The following is a 19245-nucleotide window of genomic DNA, read 5'->3' on the forward strand; positions in this document are numbered from 1 at the left end:
ACCTATTTTTGTTGTTGGTTCATATCAGAGCTTCTCACTCTTGGAGGTGAAATTGTGCAGGGTAGCCTGAAGCATCCCTAAAGTGGACTTCTTAAAGAATCTGATGAAAGTTATAGGTCCTTTTCCCAGATGAAATGCGCACACATTAACTCACAGAACATTTTGCACATTATTTCAAGTCTTTCAAGAACTGAAGAACATTTATTATACGGCTAACATGCTCCTACATTTCATTCTTCTTTTAATCCCAGTGAGTGTGGCTGTCCTCCAAAGAGAAGACAGAAGGATATCAGAAAAGACCTAGATGTCCTCAAAAACCAAAAAGTTTAGCATATTAGAGATGATTTTATTGGTCTTAATACCAATATTTTCCAGATGAATGCTTCTCTAGTTTTACAGGTAAAGTCTGAAGAAAAATACTTTTTGATATTTTGTATCAAAATTTATTTATAATAAATTTTGCGAGGCAGCATCAGGAGCCTCTGATTGGGTTTTGGGGTTTGATACTGGAGCCAATCAGCATGGGCAGCAAACCAGGGGAGCGAGGCACGGACTGCACCTTGCAGTCTTCTAGGATCTCCAGAGCAAAGCTCACTGTGGAAGATATTCTGACTTGGAGAGATCATGGAGCAGTATATAGCAAACAGCAATAGTTCCACAGAACAGATTGTTGTGTAGGCTAGACAGATTCAGCAGCAGCTCCAAGGGTAGCCGTTAATGGTGCAAGTCAGTGAATGCCAATTAATCATATCATCCGGCCAACCCATCATGGTCCAGGCTGTCCCTGGTGGACAAGATCAAACCATCATGCAAGTACCTGTATCTGGGACACAGGGTTTACAGCAGATACAATTGGTCCCACCCAGACAGATCCAGATCCAATGTGGACAGGCTGTGCAGGTGCAGGGTCAGCAGGGCCAGACCCAGCCACAGACTGCTGGCCAGAAGCAACAAGAGGTAAAGGCTTGCAACTTCAATTTGCCAGACATTACTGTAATTATAATACTGAACCACTTACTAAAAACTGAATGGTTTCTGTCCTATAGAAAGGGGCAGAGTGCGATCATGAGTATCCCCCTGAAAGAGAAGATCAATTTCCTGGTACAGTGGAAAATAGTACCAGAAAGGGCAGACCATTTTCTGTCAGCCAGTTAATGCAGATGGCACCATTCTCCAGCAAGTTATAGTCCCTGTTTCGGTTCATGATTGCCATCCCAGCTGCCAGCTTGGCAGGAGCACAGATTGTTCAGACAGAAGCCAACACCAACACAACCAGCAGTGGACAAGGGACTGTCTCTGTGACACTACTGGTAGCAGGCAATATGGGCAATTCAGGAGGGATGGTCATGATGGTGCCTGGGGTCGGTGTGTGCTGGCTATACAAAGAATCCCCCTACCTAGCTGAGACGCTCGAAGAAGAGCCTCCCTATGTTAATGCCAGACAGTACCACCATATTCTTAAGAGAAGGCAAGCCCAGGCTAAACTAGAGGCAGAAGGGAAAATTCCAAAGGAAAGAAGGAAATACCTGCCCGAGTCTCAGCACCATGACGCTGTGGCTCAGAAGCGCGGTGAAGGTGAACGATTTTTCTCCAAAGGAGCAGGATAGTCCCCATCAGGATCCAAACCAAGCAGACAAAGAAGCCATAATAGATCACCCTAGTGCCCTAACCCCAGGCCACATACTGGAGCTGATCAAGGTCATGTTGCTTGCCACTATTTCCCACTGTTCTAGGAAATTGATTGTCTCTTCCAGTGGGACACTCACGATCACATTCTGCCCTTTTCCACAGGACAGAAACCCCTTAGTTTTGAATAAGTGGTTCAGTATTATAATTACACTAATGTCTGGCAAATTACAGTTGCAAGCCTTTATCTGACCTGTTCAATCGGGACCTATTTCAGACTGTAGATGACATTGACATTTTATAGATTAGGCTGATGCATGGGACCCATACCAGCCCAGCAGAACTACATACCTCTTATGTTGATTGATGAAGCCACCGTCCATTTCAGCAGGGGACAGCAACCTTCTCATCCTCAGTTGCAATCGGAGAAGCCACAGCCCCCAATTTGCACAGGAATTTGATTAGACAGCATCTGTCCCTCTGGTGGGGGATCTCAATCTGACTTACTGAATGGACCCTTTGTATTTAGAAATGGCTTCCAGGCAAGGAAGTTCCATCTTGTGATGTGGAAACAATAAACTCACTGAGATACATTGATCTAATCTGTGGTAGTAATATTGATCTAATCTATGGTAGTAATAAAAATCTCGGTCTGCCCAGAGAGTACCTTGGTATTTTGGACTAAGGCCAAGAAAAAGCTAAAGGCTGGAGATAGAATGATAAAAGACTCAAGCACTAAAAAGATAATGCTGAATCTCTTTTAGCTTTGGCAAATTTTGGTCTGCTTGTCCTATTGAAAGGTCATCTGGTCCTTAGTTTTTGCTGTGGCTACTTTTAAGACAAGATGATATTGGACATTGAAGCTGCCTTTCGTAAGTAGAGAACAAAACTGAGGACATTAAAGTTTTATGTCCTCAGTTTTGAGGACATTTGTAGTAACTCCTAAACAGAAAACAAAACTAGAGATTTTCAGTCATAGACTCTGTGATAGCATACGGGAAATAGAGGTTTTGTATGTGTTTCAGCCTAGGAGAAGGAGAGCAAGAGGGTCATGTATACACCCGTGTGTTGTCACATAATATGGTTCTGCAGTGGATGCCTGGGATGAATCGTTAAGGTGAAGAGAATAATTTAGCATTTACACTAAAACGTTTAATAAATATGGAAAGGGAAATTCTGAGATTTGGTTCTTGACAGTTTGCAGAGATCACTATTCAGTCAAGCTGTCCTGGCCATACTCCACATTACCTGCTAACATTTGTAGTAGATTTGGCTTCACTCCTACAGTGCTTCGTGCTGGCCTCAGAGAACAAACATTCTCATTCTTACAATGACAGCTGATTCTTTGGTGCCAGTTTCCATTTATTTTCCCTTTTTCTCCATAGCCTTGTGCAGAAAGATTTTTACACTGGCTTCTGCAATGGTGGGATAAACTGCAGACTGTAAATAGAAATGCCTGCAGGGTCAGGTGCTGAACCACAGTTCTAAGAATGATTGTGCCTCAGAAATATATTTCCGTTTTAATTGTTGAACCCTGGGAGAACTAAGATACTTCAGAAGAGTTGCTGCCTTCTCTGAAATAAAGAAGGAAAGTATACTCTATTCTGAAGAAACTTGGGGTTAATTTAAAATGCCAAGAGTAAAGACTGGCTTTTTCTTCCTTGACATCATTCTAAGTATATTAAGAGGGAAAAGAAATTAAAAACTCTTAAAAAAAATGGAATTGTAGAAATAGAGGTACAGAGCCATGTAAATTAAGTAGGAAATGAAGTATCTTCCTAGTCAGTAGAATCTGGTAGTCTGTCCTGGCTTCCAGTTATCAGGAGGAAACTTACTGTTCTCTACCTGAGTTTCAGATAGTTTTAGTCAGTAAGCCTCAGGTTTTTTGGATAATAGATTACTAAAAACAATAAGGAATTTTACCCCTTGGTTAGTTTATGAGTCTTTAGATGGAGAGTTCAAAAAGAATTTCTCAGACCTAACTAGTGCTTAAGCCACAGACAGTTCTAAAATGCTATTTATTTGTGTCTGTGAGTTGGTACATAGTAATACCAACCTCATATTGTTGCTGAAATTTTGGGTTGTGTTTGTGTGTGTGTTTGAGTTTTATTTGTTTGGAATGAAATGCTTCAGTTGTCATTTTGTCATTGCATTTCAGCTAGCTGATGACCCTTTTATTGTGGTCATCTTAGCATACCTTAAGGGCCCACAAAGTGGAAGGTTTGAAGTTTGGGTTATTTGAGTTGTTTTCATTTGTTATTAAAAGTTCTTTTACTCCTTGTGACTGTAGTAGTGATTTGACAGATGCAGAAAGAGTGAACAGATGAATGAATAGCTGGTTTACTACATAGTAATTCATTTCTTGAGGATTTTTTGTTTTGTTTTGTTTTGTTTTGCAGGATAATTGTAAATGTATATGTTTTTAATTGCACTGGTATATTGAAATGTTAGTGTCTGTACCACTGGACCAACAGCATTTTCTGGCTACTGAATGCCTAATAATAATGTCTTGATTTTCCTTTGGGTCTCAACTATATTGAAGGTTTTCCCTCAGCAGTAGGGGAGGTGTATAGGTAATCATTAATGTCATTACAATTGTTATTTTTTAGAATAAATTTATAAAAATACTAAAATTTTTTTAAAAATTTAGTTCTAATTAATGGTAATTTATTCCATAGAATAAAGCCTGCTGTTACATTTTAAGGTACTTCTAAATGTTTTATTTTAACAAAATGATATAGCGAGTATCTTCTGTATTTGAATTTTTAAAAATATTTAAAGGCAAAAGTTCTTATAATTCAGTTCTAATTTTCAACTTGTATAACTCCATTTTTTTCCTGTTGCATGGTTTCACTTTCTTCTTGTTATTGTAGTTTATTCATTGCCTTCAGAGAAGCTAGCGGCTCTTCAATTAAGATCCATTTTTATTAAGGTTAGTATATTTGGTTTTTTACATTTATTGAAGTAAAATGTAATGAGAAAATACCAAGTCAGTATCATTAACAATAAAGATGCCAAAACCATTTCCACTATTTTTATTGCACACACAGTTAAGTTTAAGAAAGGTCAGATTTAAAATAATCTCTTAAGATTTCAGATGTGTTACCATTGTTTCATTAGAGACAAAGGAATTGTAACACATAGCTTGGGACTTATACATTCTTAATTCAGGCAGCACTGGTGAAAATTTTAAGCTTATGAATATTGTAGGTTTATAGCATTTGCAACCAGTGGCATCTTCATATAAATTATATACATATCCACCTCTTCTTTCTCCTCCACTGCCACCGCTCTAATCCAGATCAGAGCCATCTCTTATGGCTCTCATTCTGTTCGTGCCCCACCCACCCCCACAGACACTCAGTAGTCTTTTTCACACTGCAGCACCAGTGAGCATTTAAACCTAAATCACATCACTCACTCCTCTCTTTGGAAGCTTCTATTGGTTTCCCATCTTACTCAAAATTAATTCAGAGCCCTTAGCATGGCCTTCAGGACCCTACTTCCACTCTGTCTGAGACACTGTGTAGCTATTTAAATTTAAATTCATTTATTGAAAGTAAATAAAATTCAGATTTCAGTTCCTGAGTCCACCAGCCACATTTCAAGTGCCTAGCACCTGCCATAAAGGGCATCTGCATCGTGCAGAGAGTCCTGTCAGATGGCACTGTTCTGCGTCATCTAACCTCCAGCTGTTCCTGTGTGCTCACGGTCTGTTTCCCCTAGTGCTCACTCTGCTCCAGACACACTGGCTCCCAGTTTTATTTAAACATATCAGGCCCACTCCTGTCCCAGAGCCTTTACACTAAATTTTCTGTTTGGAATGCTTGCCCCTAGATAGCCAAATTGCTCACCCCTTTAGGTCTTCACTTAACCGTTACCTCATTAGAAAGGCCTGCTGTGACCACCCTTTCCAGCTTCTTCTAGCTTTAGTTTTTTTCACCACTGATCACTTTTCATTTGCTAGCTAATACAAAATAAGCTTTCTGAGATAACTGACATATATAGTCACTTATAGTCTCACCTCCTAGAATATGGCCATGCATAGAAGCCCTCAATAAACATTTCTTGAGATTATTCAGAACACCTGAAGTGCCAAGAAGCCAGAAATGCAGGATTTTAATGACATGGTTAACTGCATAGTACTTTTTATGTTACGTTTATATTGAAGTATAACTTATGTGTGGACTAATAGCAGCATTCCAGAGGTGTTGTACTATGCCCCATCCGAGTCATGACTTACATAAATGCAATCTTATGGTGTGTACTCTGTTATGTCTACTTCTTTTGCTTGCTACTATTTGTAGGGTTCACCATGTTGTCACATGTAACTTAGTTGGTTCATTCTCACTTCTGTATGGTGTTCCATTGTTTAAGTAAATCATAATTTATCTATTGAACTATTGATGGAGCATTTGATTTTTTTCCAGTTTGGGCTACTTTGAATGCTGCTGTTATGGTGGTTTTTTATATTTCTAAAAAATGTATTAAAGTCATTCTCTTTCATTAGTTAACAGTTACCATACCCAAAGTTTTGCGGTAAGAATTGCTACCATTTTTATATTGTGCCCATGGCTTTTTGATTTCTTCTTAATATCAATGTAAGTCAAAGAATTAAGATAGGTGATTAAAACACTTCTAAATGAAATTTTTGGTGGAAAGTGATTTAAAAAGTAATAGCACTAACGGCTCAGTGGGGTGAGAAATGGAAAGTTAATGCTTAACTGATACAGAATTTCTGTTTGGGTTGATAGAAAATTTTTGGTAATGAATGGTGGTGATGGTAAAATCATAAATGTAATTAACAACACTAAGTTGTATAATCAAAAGTGGAGCAAACAGGAAATTTTAAATAGCATATGTTACCAGAAAAAAAATTTTTTTAACTCATTGAACCATATAACACAAAGAGCAAACCCTAATGTAAACAGTGAACTATAGTTAATAGTATAATTATAAAATTTGTTTAGCAATTGTAACAAAGGTACACACTAATGAAAATGTTGAGGAAAACTTTGTGTCTGGGAGAGTGTGTATAGGAACTTTGTACTGTCTGCATGATTTTTCTGTAAACCTACAACTGATCTAATCAAAAACTAATAGTAGCCAAAAGAACCTTGTAAAAGAAGAACAAAGTTGAAAGGATCACATGTCCTGATTTCCAAACTACTACAAAGTTACTGGCATTTAGACCAATTAAATAGAATTGGAAGTCTAGAAATAAACCAAGACATGTAGGGCTGACTGATTTTTGACAAACTGAATGTTCACATGGAAAAAAATCAAGTTGTTACCTCGACTTGATTGAATCAATGGTTACCTCACACCATTCACAAAAGTTAATTTAAAAATGGATCAAGGACCTAAATATAAAAGCCAAAACCATCACACTTTGAGGAAATGTTCATAGACTTGGATTTGACAATGGATTCTTAGAAAAGACAGCAAAAACGTGAGCAAGAATAAAGTAGATAAGTTAGACTTCATTAAAATTTAAAACTTGTGTGCATCTAAGGACATTATCATCAAGAAAGTAAAAAGACAGCCTACAGAATGGGAAATAATATTTTCAAATCATATATCTGATAAAGATTTACTATCCAGAATACATAACACCTACAGCTCAAGAACAAAACACCCTGACCAAAAAACAATTGGGCAAAGGACTTGAATAGATATTTCTCCAGAGAAAATAATACAGATTGCCAGTAAGCACATGAAAAGATTCTCAACATTATTAGTCATCAGGGAAATGCAGATCAAACACACAATGAGAGACCACTTCAAACCCACTGCATCCTTGTCAGCAGTGTCATTTTCCTTTTTTAAATAGCAGCTAAGACCAGGATGATTTCCCCCTATGTTTTTTCCTATTATCTACGAATGGAAAATGACAATGCTGACAAGGATGCAGAGAACTTTGAACATTCATACATTATTCGTGGGAATTTGAAGTCATGCAATCACTGTGTAAAACAGTGTGACAGCTCCTTGGAAAATTAAACACAGAGTTGACATACTAGCCGACACTTTCATATCTAGGCACATATCCAAAAGAAAGGGAAGCAAGGACTTGTCCTAATCCCCAGCACAAGCACTCTGCTCCCACATGTGGCAGGTGCTCACATGCGCATCTGTGCTATATAGCACCACCCTGCACATATGTGTACCCCTGCCCCAACCCCGACAACTGTACACCTGAGCCAGGACCCACCCGACATCATCAGCCCCGACCCACATCCCACAAATCCCGTGATCTTAGTTCCCCTGGCACCCTGGATACCACCCCCTTTGCAAGGACATACCTGCACCCTGCCCTCCCTTTGCCCCAACCTCTGTCCCATGCCCCACACCCTGATACCCACAAACTCTACAGTCCACATGCCTACCCACATCCTGCCTGCACACCAGCCCGCGTGCATCCACACAGCCCCCTCCATCCGCTACATGGCACATCTTACCTTGTGTCCCCCATGCCACATACTGCTCCTGCACTCCAAGGCCTGGCTGAGCTGCACCCCATCCCCTCGACCCCTGCACCACGCCTCCACAGCCCTGCAATCACCCGTACTCCATGCTCATAGGCACCAGAATAGCAACCCAGATCTGTTATGGTCTTTCCAAGTCCCTGACCATCCAGCCAAACCATTAGCAACCGCCTATGAGTCAGTATACAAACGTACTGGCCAGTTTTCCTTCCAAGCAAAATGAACAACTAGGTGCACTACTCAAAGTTCTGCCCACTGGGAGGATTTCCCCTCACCGCTGTCCTTCAAGGACACCCCAGAAAGGGGTTGTAATGCTGCAGCTGTCCACTTTCAGGTGGTACCTGCATATCGTGCTGAACCATCTGTAAACCAGGCCCGAGTTTTCTCTTCCTCAGTCAATTCAGTGTAAGGAATTCCCCAAAAGGACATAGCTCTGGTCTGGGAAAGAGAAGATAATGTGGCAGAAGTGGAGACCATGGGCATTTGGGGCACTTCTTCATGTAACTTACTTGTGCCTTCAGGACCTGCTCTGGCTGTACTGTGCCACAACCCATTATCACAGTGCTCTGCCGCACACCCTGCATCCTACTCCACGTCCATCCCGCGAATACCAAGTCTAGGCTACTGAAGGAAATCAACTTCCATTGTAACTCTGTCAGGATATTTACATGCCTCGAAGGCAACAGAAGATCACTAAGCATTTCAATATGGAGGCTAATATAGCCCAGCCTAATGACCAGAGGAACCACAGTCTTTGGAACAACTAATCAAAATGTCTACTAAATAAAATCAGTGGGATGGTTAATGACATAAAGGAGATCAAGAAGACACTAGAAGAGCATAAAGAGGAACTTGAAAGAATAAATAGAAAAATAGCAGGTATCACAGAAATTAAAGATGCTGTAGACCGTATCAAAAATATACTAGACATACGCAATAGCGGATCTGAAGAGGCAGAAGTATGAGTGAACTAGAGGACAAAACAACTGATTTTGAACCCACAGAAGAGCAAAAAGTTGAAAAATGGAAAAATTAACTGGATCTCAGGAAAATAATGGATGACACAAAGCACACAAATGTAAGAATCATTGGTGTCCCAGAAGACAAGAATAAAGGGTGGGGAAGAGTAATTGAGGATATAATGGAAGAAAACTTCCCAGTTCTTATAAAGGATATAAGTATGCAAATCAAAGAAGCCCAACAAACTCCAAATAGAATAAATCCAAATAGGCCTTCCCCAAGACACACATAAAAATCAGTCTATCAAGAACAACTAATAAAAACTAGAAAGAGTACAGAACAGCTCCTGGAGCCACGACAGAGACCAGACACACAGTGTACCCCATTCTGGAATGGCTGGACCGGCTAAGAGACTCCGCTGCGGTGAGGTCCCTGAGAGGCGCGCGCTTCCCAGGGCCGTGGCGGCTGGCGGCCGGAGTCCCTCCTTCCCTCCTTGCTGGGCTGGCTGGGAGCTTTGGATCGGCGGATCCCCAAGCCGCTTCAGCCGGCGCCCCTCCCCCACGCACGGCTTCCCAGGCCAGCTGGGAGCCTCAGATCGGCGGTTCCCCAAGCCTCAGTGGCTGGCGACCAGAGCCCCTTCCACACACGCAGCTTCCCGGGCCGGCTGGGAGCCTCGGATCGGCGGTTCCCCAAGCCGTGGCGACCCTCCCACACGCGGCTTCCCGGGCCGGCTGGGAGCCTCGGATCGGCAGTTCCCCAAGCCGCAGCGGCCGGCGACCAGAGCCCCTTCCACACACGCGGCTTCCTGGGCCGGCTGGGAGCCTCGGATCAGTGGTCCCCCAAGCTGCGGCGGCTGGCGCCCCTCCCCCACAGACGACTTCCCGGAGGGAAAGGAAAGAGTCTCCAACAGTAGTAGAGACTGAGCCCAACCTAACACCAATAGTGGCATTAATGAACAACTTCTCACTACTAAAAATAGGCCCTCAGCTCAGGCGAAACTGATCAAGGCGGAAGTCACCGATTGGGCTAACTGAAAAAGAGGAAAGGGGGCGAAACAGAGCCTTCTGCAGCTGTTTCTACGGAGGCTTCGTTGCCTCTGGGCTCAGCGCTGGGATTACACAGGTTGCAACTGCCCCGAACGCAGAAACAGGCTGCTTTCAGGGCTCTCTACCACCTGAACCTTCCTATGCCTTTAAATGTAAAGGCATAGGAAACAAAGGACACTGTATATTTTAAAAAGCAGATAATTCACCAAGAAGAAATAACAATCATAAATGTTTATTCTCCCAATCAAGGAGTTCCGAAGAACATGAGGCAGACATTGGCAAAACTGTAGGGAGCGATAGATGTTTCAGCAATAATAGTAGGAGACTTCAATACAGTACTCTCCTCTATAAATAGTACAAACAGACGTAGGATCAGCAAGGAAATAGAGAACTTAAACAATTTGATAAATGAATTAGACCTAACAGACATATATAGGTCATTATGCCCCAAAGCACCAGGATATACATTCTTCTCTAGTGCTCATGAAACATTGTCTAGGATAGATCATTTGCTTGGGCACAAAACAGGTCTTAATAAATTTAAAAGCACTGAAGTTATTCAGAGCACTTTCTCTGGTCACAGTGGAATGAAACTGAACATCAATAACCCCCAAAGAATGAGAACTTTCACAGAAATGTGGAGATTAAATAACACAGTCTTAAATAATGGGTTGGTCAAAGAAGAAATTGCTAGAGAAATCAGGAGCTATCTGGAGATGAATGGAAAAGACAATACAACATATCAGATCATATGGGATGTAGCAGAGGCTGTGCTGAGAGGGAAATGTATTGCCCTAAATGCCTGTATTATAAACAAGAAAGAGCAAAAATTGGAGGAACTTGAGAAAGATTAGAAAACTAACCCCAAAGCAAATAGAGGAGAAATAACAAAGATTAGAGCAGAGTTAAATGAATGGGAGAACAAAAGAACAATAGAAAAAAAAATCAGTAAAACCAAAAGTTGGTTCTTTGAGAAAATCAATAAAATCCATGGGCCACTAGCAAGGTTGAGAAAGAAAAAAAAAGGGGGATGCAAATAAGATCAGAAATGAAGGGGGTTAATAAACAAATTGAGGTAATAAATCATAGGATGCCGTGAAAATCTGTATGCCAACAAACTAGACAACTACGATTAAATGGACAAATTCCTGGAAACACACAAGCAAGCTACACTGACTCAGGAAAAAGTAAAAAATCCCAGCAAACCAATCACAAGTACAGAGATTCAATCAGTCATCAAAATCTTCCAATGAAGAAAAGCCCAGGGCCAAATGGCTTCAACAGGGAAATTTTATCAAACATTCCAAAAAAAACTAACACCAATTCTGCGCAGACTTTTCCCAAAAAATGAGGAAAAAGGAACACTACCTAACTCATTTTATGAAGCTAATATTACTTTAATATAAAAATCTACTAAAGGTGCTATAAGAAAGGAAAACTACAGGCCAATCTCCCTAATAAACATAAATGTAAAAATTCTCAACAAAGTACTAACAAAGCAAATCCAACAACACGGTAAAAGAATTATACACCACGACCAGATGGGGTTTATACCTGGAAAGCAAGGATGATTCAGTACAAGAAGATCAGTTAATGTAATGTAGCACATCAACAAATCAAAAGGGTAAAATCACATGATCATCTCGATTGATGCTGAAAAATTTCAACATCCTTTTCTTATAAAAACATTTCAAAAGTTAGGAATCAAAGGTAACTTCCTCAATATGATAAAGGGCATGTATGACAAAGCAATAGCCAGCATTGTACTCAATAGAAAAAGATTGAAAGCTTTCTCCCTAAGATCAGGAATGAGACAAAGATGCCGTCTGTCACTACTGTTATTCAGCATTGTACTAGAAGTTCTAACCAGAGCATTCAGGTAGGAAAAAAAAAAAAAAAAATGAAAGGCATCCAGATTGGAAAGGAAGTAAATGGGCATGGGAGAATTGGATATCAATAGCCAGAAGAATGAAAGCAGTTCCTTACCTTACACCCTATACAAAAATTAACTCAAAGTGGATCAAACACCTAAATATAAGAACCAGTACCATAAAGCTCCTAGAAGAAGTTATAGGGAAATACCTTCAAGACCTAGTAATAGAAGATAGTTTCCTAAACTTTACACCCAAAGCACAAGCAACAAAAGAAAAATATATATATATAAATGGGAAGTCCTGAAAATCATATGCTTTTGTGCCTCAAAAGACTTTGTCAAAAAGGTGAAGAGGCAGCTGACTCAATGGGAGAAAATATTCCGAGATCACACATCAGCTAAAGATTTGAAATCCTGTATACATAAAGAAGTCATCCAACTCAATCACAAAAGAACAAACAACCCAGCTATAAAATGGGCTAAATATATGAATAGGCATTTTTCTGAAGAGCAAATACAGATGGCTCAAAAGCACATGAAGAGATGCTCATTTTCACTGGCTATTAGGGAAATAACAGATCAAGACTACAATGAGATACCACCTCACACCTGTAAGAATGACTGCTGTTAAAAAATCAGGAAACTATAAACGTTGAAGAAGATGTGGAAAAACTGGGACACTTATGCACTGCTAGTGGGAATGTATAATGGTACAGCTGCTATGGAAGACAATTTGGTGATTCCTTAGGAAACTAAATACCAAGCTTCCCTACCATCGGCAATACCACTACTCAGTATATACCCAGAAGACCTGAAAGCAGTGACACAGGTATTTGCACACTGTTCTAGTTTGCTAGCTGCTGGAATGCAATATACCAGAAACGGAATGGCTTTTAAAAGGGAGAATTTAATGAGTTGCAAGTTTATAGATCTAAGGCCGAGAAAATGTCCCAATTAAAACAAGTCTATAGAAATGTCCAATCTAAGGCATCCAGGGAAAGATACCTTGGTTCCAGAAGGCCGATGAAGTTCAGGGTCTCTCTCTCAAGTGAGAAGGCACATGGCGAACACAGTCAGGGCTTCTCTCTCTGCTGAAAGGGCACATGGCGAATACGGTGTCATCTATTAGCTTTGTCTCCTGGCTTCCTATTTCATGAAGCTCTCCGGGAGGCGTTTTCCTTCTTCATCTCCAAAGGTCGCTGGCTGGTGGACTCTCTGCTTCGTGGTGCTCCAGCATTCTCTGCTCTCTCTGAGTCTCTCTGAATCTCCAAAATATTTCCTCTTTTATTGGACTCCAATAAACCAATCAAAACCCACTCAAATGGGTGGAGACATGTCATCCCCTAATCCAGTTAAACAACCATTCTTAACTAAATCTCATCAATCAGGGAGATGATCTCATTACAGTTTCAAACATACAGTATTGAATAGAGATTATTCTACCTTTTTGGAATGGGATTTATATTAAAACATGGCTTTTCTTAGGGGGCATGCTTCCTTTCAAACCAGCACACACACCAATATTATAGCAGTGTTATTCACAATCACCAAAAGTGCCCATCAACAGACAATTGGTTAACAAAATGTGGTGTGTACATATGAAACCACTTATATGAAATATATAGAATAAGCAAGTTCATAGAGACAAGTAAATTAGAGGTTATCTGGTACTGGCGGGATGGGGAGTGACTGCTTAATAGGTTCAGAATTTGTTTGGGATGATAAAAACATTTTGGTGATGCATTAGCAAAGCATCACGGGACATTTTATGTTTATGTATGTTACTAGTATAAAATTGGTTTTAAAAATAGTTAAAAGGATGGTATAATGGTCTCTCAGTGGCAGAATTCTCGCCTGCCATGCCAGAGACCCAGGTTGGATTCCCAGAGCCTGCCCATGTTAAAAAAAAAAATAGTTAAGAACCTGCTGTTCTAAATATGTTATGCCTTTTGCCAAAATACCAAGTCTCTATAGTGTGTTCATATTCATTGCTTTCCAAGATGCATTCATTTAATAGAAGCAATAGCAAACATGTATCACTTTTTATTAATTTTCCTGTTTAATCCTCACAATAATCCTATGAGGGTTGTACTAACATTATCCTCGTTTTGTGAGTGAGGAAACTGAAACTCAGGAAAGTTCAGCCATTTGCCTGAGACATGGTCACAGCAAGTGAAGCCCTGACTCCAGAGGTGCCTCTCATAACCAGTATTTTAATTGCCTTTCTGTTTTTAAAAGCTAACACTGGGCAGACCACAGTGGCTCAGTGGCAGAATTCTTACCTGCCATGCTAGAGACCTGGGTTCTTTTCCCAGTGCCTGCCCATGTGAAAAAAAAATGCTAGCACTGCTTTCTAAATTGTATTGAATAAGCAGTGTGAAACAAGTTTAAAGTGGGCTCCCCCCACTTTATGTATTGTAAAAATAATATTTTATAGCTCACATTCCAGTTTGAACCATTAAAACCTTGCCACGCTGGCTTGATCTCTCTCTCTGTGCATGTATGCACACTGACACACACTTGCTTCTGCCAGGCAATCTCAAAATTGGGCATAAACAACATGGCATTTACTAAATACTTCAACATGCATCTTTCAAGAGTAAGAGCTTTCTTCTTAATAACCACAAATCATTGTCACATGTGAAAAAAAAAATCAGCATTTAATAAATTGAGTGTTATCATCCCACATATTCAGCCATTTCTCAGGCAAATGGCTGAACTTTCCTGAGTTTGTTTCCTCACTCACAAAACGAGGATAATGTTAGTACAACCCTCATAGGATTATTGTGAGGATTAAACAGGAAAATTAATATAAAGTGATACATGTTTGCTATTGCTTCTATTAAATGAATGCATCTTGGAAAGCAATGAATATGAACACACTAAAGTTATCCCCAAAAGGTCCTTCATAGTGCATTTCACTGTCGGATCCAGCCAGTGCGTATGTGATATTCTGCTGTCACATCTTTTCAGGGATCCTTCATTTTAGAAATGACCCTCCACCTAGTGTTGTTCTTCCAGTATTGTTTCCTTTGCAGAATCTAGGCCAGATATTCTGCATTCTGGTTTCATCTAATTATTTCCTCATGATCAGATCCAGGTCAGAAATTTTTGGCAAGGACATCTAATAGATGACAGTATAGTAGTTTTTAAGTAACAATAGATTACTTATCTAGAAAACTGGGAAATTTTCCTTTGTCAGAATAGAAATGTATTTGGAATCTAGATTCCTCACAATGTATTTATTAATTATAAACATATATTTAATACTTCATTGCTCTTCATGTTTCACCTTCAATTTAAGAATAGGAAGTAGTGGCTCTGTAAGTAATTTTAGCATATGTAAAATGCATATCATAGTATAAAGTTGATAAAACTCCATATAAAAATTCTTATACTTCTTATTTTAATAGTATACGTTATTTAATCCATTGTATCCAAAATATGATCACTTTAACATGTAATCAGTATAAAAATTATTGATGAACTATTTTCATTCTTCATGCTGTACCAAGTCTTCAAAATTCGATGCACATTTGGACTTACCATATTTCTTTTTTTTTATTGTGAAAAATAACATATGTACAAAAAAGCAATAAATTTCAAAGCACCCCACAATTAGTTATAGAACAGATTGCAGTGTCTTATTATACTCTTAAGATCTAACTTTTTGTTTCCATTTTGTTCTTTCGATGGTACAAAGTATAAATCCAAGCCATTCTGTGAGAAACTGCTTTCCTGGGTAAGAAGAGCTAACTTCACCAGAGTCATCGTTCTTTCTAGCAGTCATTCATATCACCGCAACGATCTCCAGCTTCGGAGGTGTGTTCTTGCCTTTGGAAAATTATGTTTCTCATGATTTGTACAGTATTGGGGTGATTTCACTAGTAAAATTTGTTGTGGTGGTGGTAGTGGTGGTGATGGTGTTGGTTTTTAAAAGCCAGATATATCCTTACCTCTCCTCACTGAGATTTAGAAAGAGAAAGGTAAAAAAAGTCAGAAGATAAGAGGGAGTTCAGCGAAGGGCATACTTTTAGTCCCTGAGAGATTTGTACAAGTTGGGGCACCTGGGAAGGTAAGATAGTTCTGAAGCCATGCTTTTATTGTTTGATGTCACTGTTAGAATGTACATGTCAATATTACAGAGCTCAACTGGCAAAGAGAAGGAGGAGAAAAGGCCTACTTAAGAGGGTAACCAAGATTTGTTTATTGATAATTTTTATAAAATTGGATTGATGTTTCCATTCAGTTCCGTGTATGCAGCTATTTGTATTTGCAGAAATAATTGCCCATAGTATAGCTCCCTGACATGTCAGAATGAATTCTTAAATGTCAGAGAATGCAAAAGATAGAAATATAAAATATTTTATTGCATTATTTATACTTCTGTAAAATCAGAATTAAAAATGTCAATAAGCCAAAAGTTACCTTTCAAAACTGGAGCAAATTTCTAGGAATCCCCCAATAAACATTACAGGCCTTGTGATCAGAAGGGAGCTGTAGGAAGTAGGTTTATTTCATGATGGCCGTGCCTCAAGTTAACTTTTTATGTCACTTTAGTCTCCCTCCTGAGTAAAGAACAAATGAGAGCAATATTATTTTTTTCTTTTAAGCTAATGAAATATTTTATTGTTCATCATAAAAATGGGGTTTAAAAAAACAAAACAAAACAAAAACATTGTCAGGCCCAGATATCTACAGAAGTATGTGAGGAAAGGATTCCACTCGCGTATAATAAGTAGTACTCAATTGAATAAAATCATAAATCCATCCTGTTCCCTACAGTAAATACTCATGTTCACCACAGGCTGAAATTCTTGTAGCATCAGTAAATGTATTTTTAAAAATATTACTAACATGCTTATTATGCATAGGAAGATGGAAAAATCTAGACTTTTACTGCACATCATATATACTCCCAGCTTTTCTAATTTACAATCACTTAAGAATTATAGTATTCAGAAAGTATTTTAAAATAGTATATGACTCACTGGTGATTTTATACTCAGATAAATAGGAAAATTTGCATTTTAATGTCACACTGAATTTTGATACTTTTCAATCAAAGAAAAACAATAAACTGAGACATGGTCATGAGTTCAGGATTATATTTATTACAATTTGCTATATTAAAATGCATTTGTGGCTTTATGGTAAAAATAACTCAGGGACATATGGAATTCAAGTTAATTTACATAACTCACAAGAAATAAAAGCATTAAATGCATTTCTGAAATGTTTCTTCATTTAATTTCAGAATCTCAACACAGCATTGACCTTGGCCTTGTTTAAAAAAAGTTTAAACAGTAAGCTAGCTAAATAACCTTGAAAGGTTTAAACGTGATATAGAAAATGCTTTCTCTCCAATCTCAACCTTACATACCTGAAAAAGGTGAAGGGAAAAGGCAGACAGTTTCTTTAGTAGTATATGTGGCTAAATCCATCAACCACCTTCAACTAGGAAGTCTTTTATTGTCCCCATTAAAAAGGATTGGGCAGATATCAAAAGTTATGCACTTCATAAACCAAAAGACAGCAATTTTAGGGTTACAGTAAGTAAAATATTTTTGAAACACATCAAAAACTTTTAACCCTAAGCTATAGAAATCATCTCTTCATTGTAAGAATGAGAGTCTTAACAGAAAGTAAAAGCCATTTAAACTAAACTGATTTTCAGTATTCTTTGAACAAAAGAAATGAAGAATAACGTTTGATTACCTAAGCTTTATGCTCTAACCATACTAATTAATTACAGTGATTTTAAATGCCAACAGCCCATCTGACTGAGCAGCTTGACAGTTCTGAATACTTTTGCAGTAATAATTTTCTTTAACATAAAGGCGCTAAAATGATCCAGTCATGCAATGTTCATCTTATGCATTCTGCATCTCTTTCCCATTGTAGCTAAGAATCTTGTTCCAGCCAGTTTTGGTGTGTGTGAGTGGCAATTGTTGACATAAGGCATTGAAAGTAGTGTCTGACATTGTGTCATCATTCTCACTGATGGCAGTCTGGTATTCATTTTCTGTAGCTTCTATGATCTTTTATGAATTCTTTTGCTGTTTGTACCTCATTAGACACTGTTAGGTAATCTCATTTATCTTTATGACTCACTAGCTGAACTTTACCATCTTCATAATAATGAATCTGAATTTTCAAGATGCCAACCACTTGAGTAGTTGAAGGAGTGATTGTAAACTTTCACTCTGACCTCCAACAACCATTCCAAAAGTTTTTTACTTGGAACTGATGGCTTTCTGTGCATGCAGTAATGGTTTGCTGTCTGTCTATTTTTTTTACCATATGTAGTGCAGACTTCATTTGGGTAATGTTCTTTTACATAAGCTCTCAGAGCTGTTTCTATGCAATTTCTCCATGATTCAATTGCACTTTCTGCTTCATAGGGTCTTGGATTGGTTGCTTTCTTTCTTAAGTGATCCAATTTGATCAGATTCTGGTTTTTGGATCCAAAAACTTTCCATTACCCAGGTCACCATGCTCTGTTATCAATACCTGATCTTCATAAACATCAATTTTTACTGGAGTAAACTGGTCCAAGTTAAACTATGCAAATGCAGGGACTGCTCCTTCCCTGAGAAGATTATCATTATTAAACAGTAAGCAGACATCTTTAAACATCTCATTAAATTTTCCAGGAGGGGCATGAATGATGAATTTTGCTGCTGTACACACCTTCTCCTCATCAGACAACTGCTCCTCCAGATCTACTATCTTCCTTCTACCAACAAACCACAGCAGCAGTGGCAGCACAACCTGACTTCCCCCTTTTGGTGCAGTCCTCTGCGCCATACACCCGCACCTAGGGAGAGCCCGGCACCTAGGCCGCCGCACATGCACTTGGAGCCTCAGCCTCCCTCAGTCTGGCCTATGGGGAAGTCCAGATCAGTATTTTTAATATAAATTATTCTTCCATATACTGCTGAAACCTTTTGCCATGTGCAGCAAATGTATGGAGACTAAGATAATTTTAGCTGAAAAGTAAAAAACTTACTTGACTTAGTATTCCTATTTGTGAGTTATTTTTTTAAATTAATAATGTATTTGTTTCTAGCACTCCCTTCCGGTATCTGCTTACACCTTCCATGCATAAAAGTGCTCAAAATAAAATACAGAGCCTTAACTGGAAAGAAATGGAAAAAAGCCAGTCCATCCCTCAAATAGAAGATTCTGAGTTTTGTTTCCGTATTCCCGGAGGAGGTATCACAAAATTACTCTATGATGAAAGGTGAGC

The 19245-nt window shown here is 38.9% G+C and overlaps 1 protein-coding gene and 2 pseudogenes across 4 annotated transcripts in view; 2 read left to right on the forward strand and 1 right to left on the reverse strand.

Annotated features, from left to right (window-relative positions):
* PSMG2 (proteasome assembly chaperone 2) overlaps nucleotides 1-19245 on the forward strand; it is a 65222-nt gene that overhangs the window by 4987 nt on the left and 40990 nt on the right. For all 4 annotated transcript variants that reach the window (XM_077136043.1, XM_077136046.1, XM_077136044.1 and 1 more), the window contains exons 3-5: nucleotides 4500-4558; nucleotides 15697-15815; nucleotides 19066-19239. In XM_077136043.1, coding sequence (XP_076992158.1) covers nucleotides 4500-4558; nucleotides 15697-15815; nucleotides 19066-19239 — 352 coding nt within the window. The remainder of the gene's footprint in view (nucleotides 1-4499; nucleotides 4559-15696; nucleotides 15816-19065; nucleotides 19240-19245) is intronic.
* LOC143662784 (nuclear transcription factor Y subunit alpha pseudogene) lies at nucleotides 718-4466 on the forward strand (annotated as a pseudogene).
* On the reverse strand, nucleotides 17867-18803 carry LOC143662785 (F-actin-capping protein subunit alpha-2 pseudogene; annotated as a pseudogene).

Source organism: Tamandua tetradactyla, chromosome 18 (genome assembly GCF_023851605.1).
Source record: "Tamandua tetradactyla isolate mTamTet1 chromosome 18, mTamTet1.pri, whole genome shotgun sequence".
Classification (NCBI taxonomy): Eukaryota; Metazoa; Chordata; class Mammalia; order Pilosa; family Myrmecophagidae; genus Tamandua; species Tamandua tetradactyla.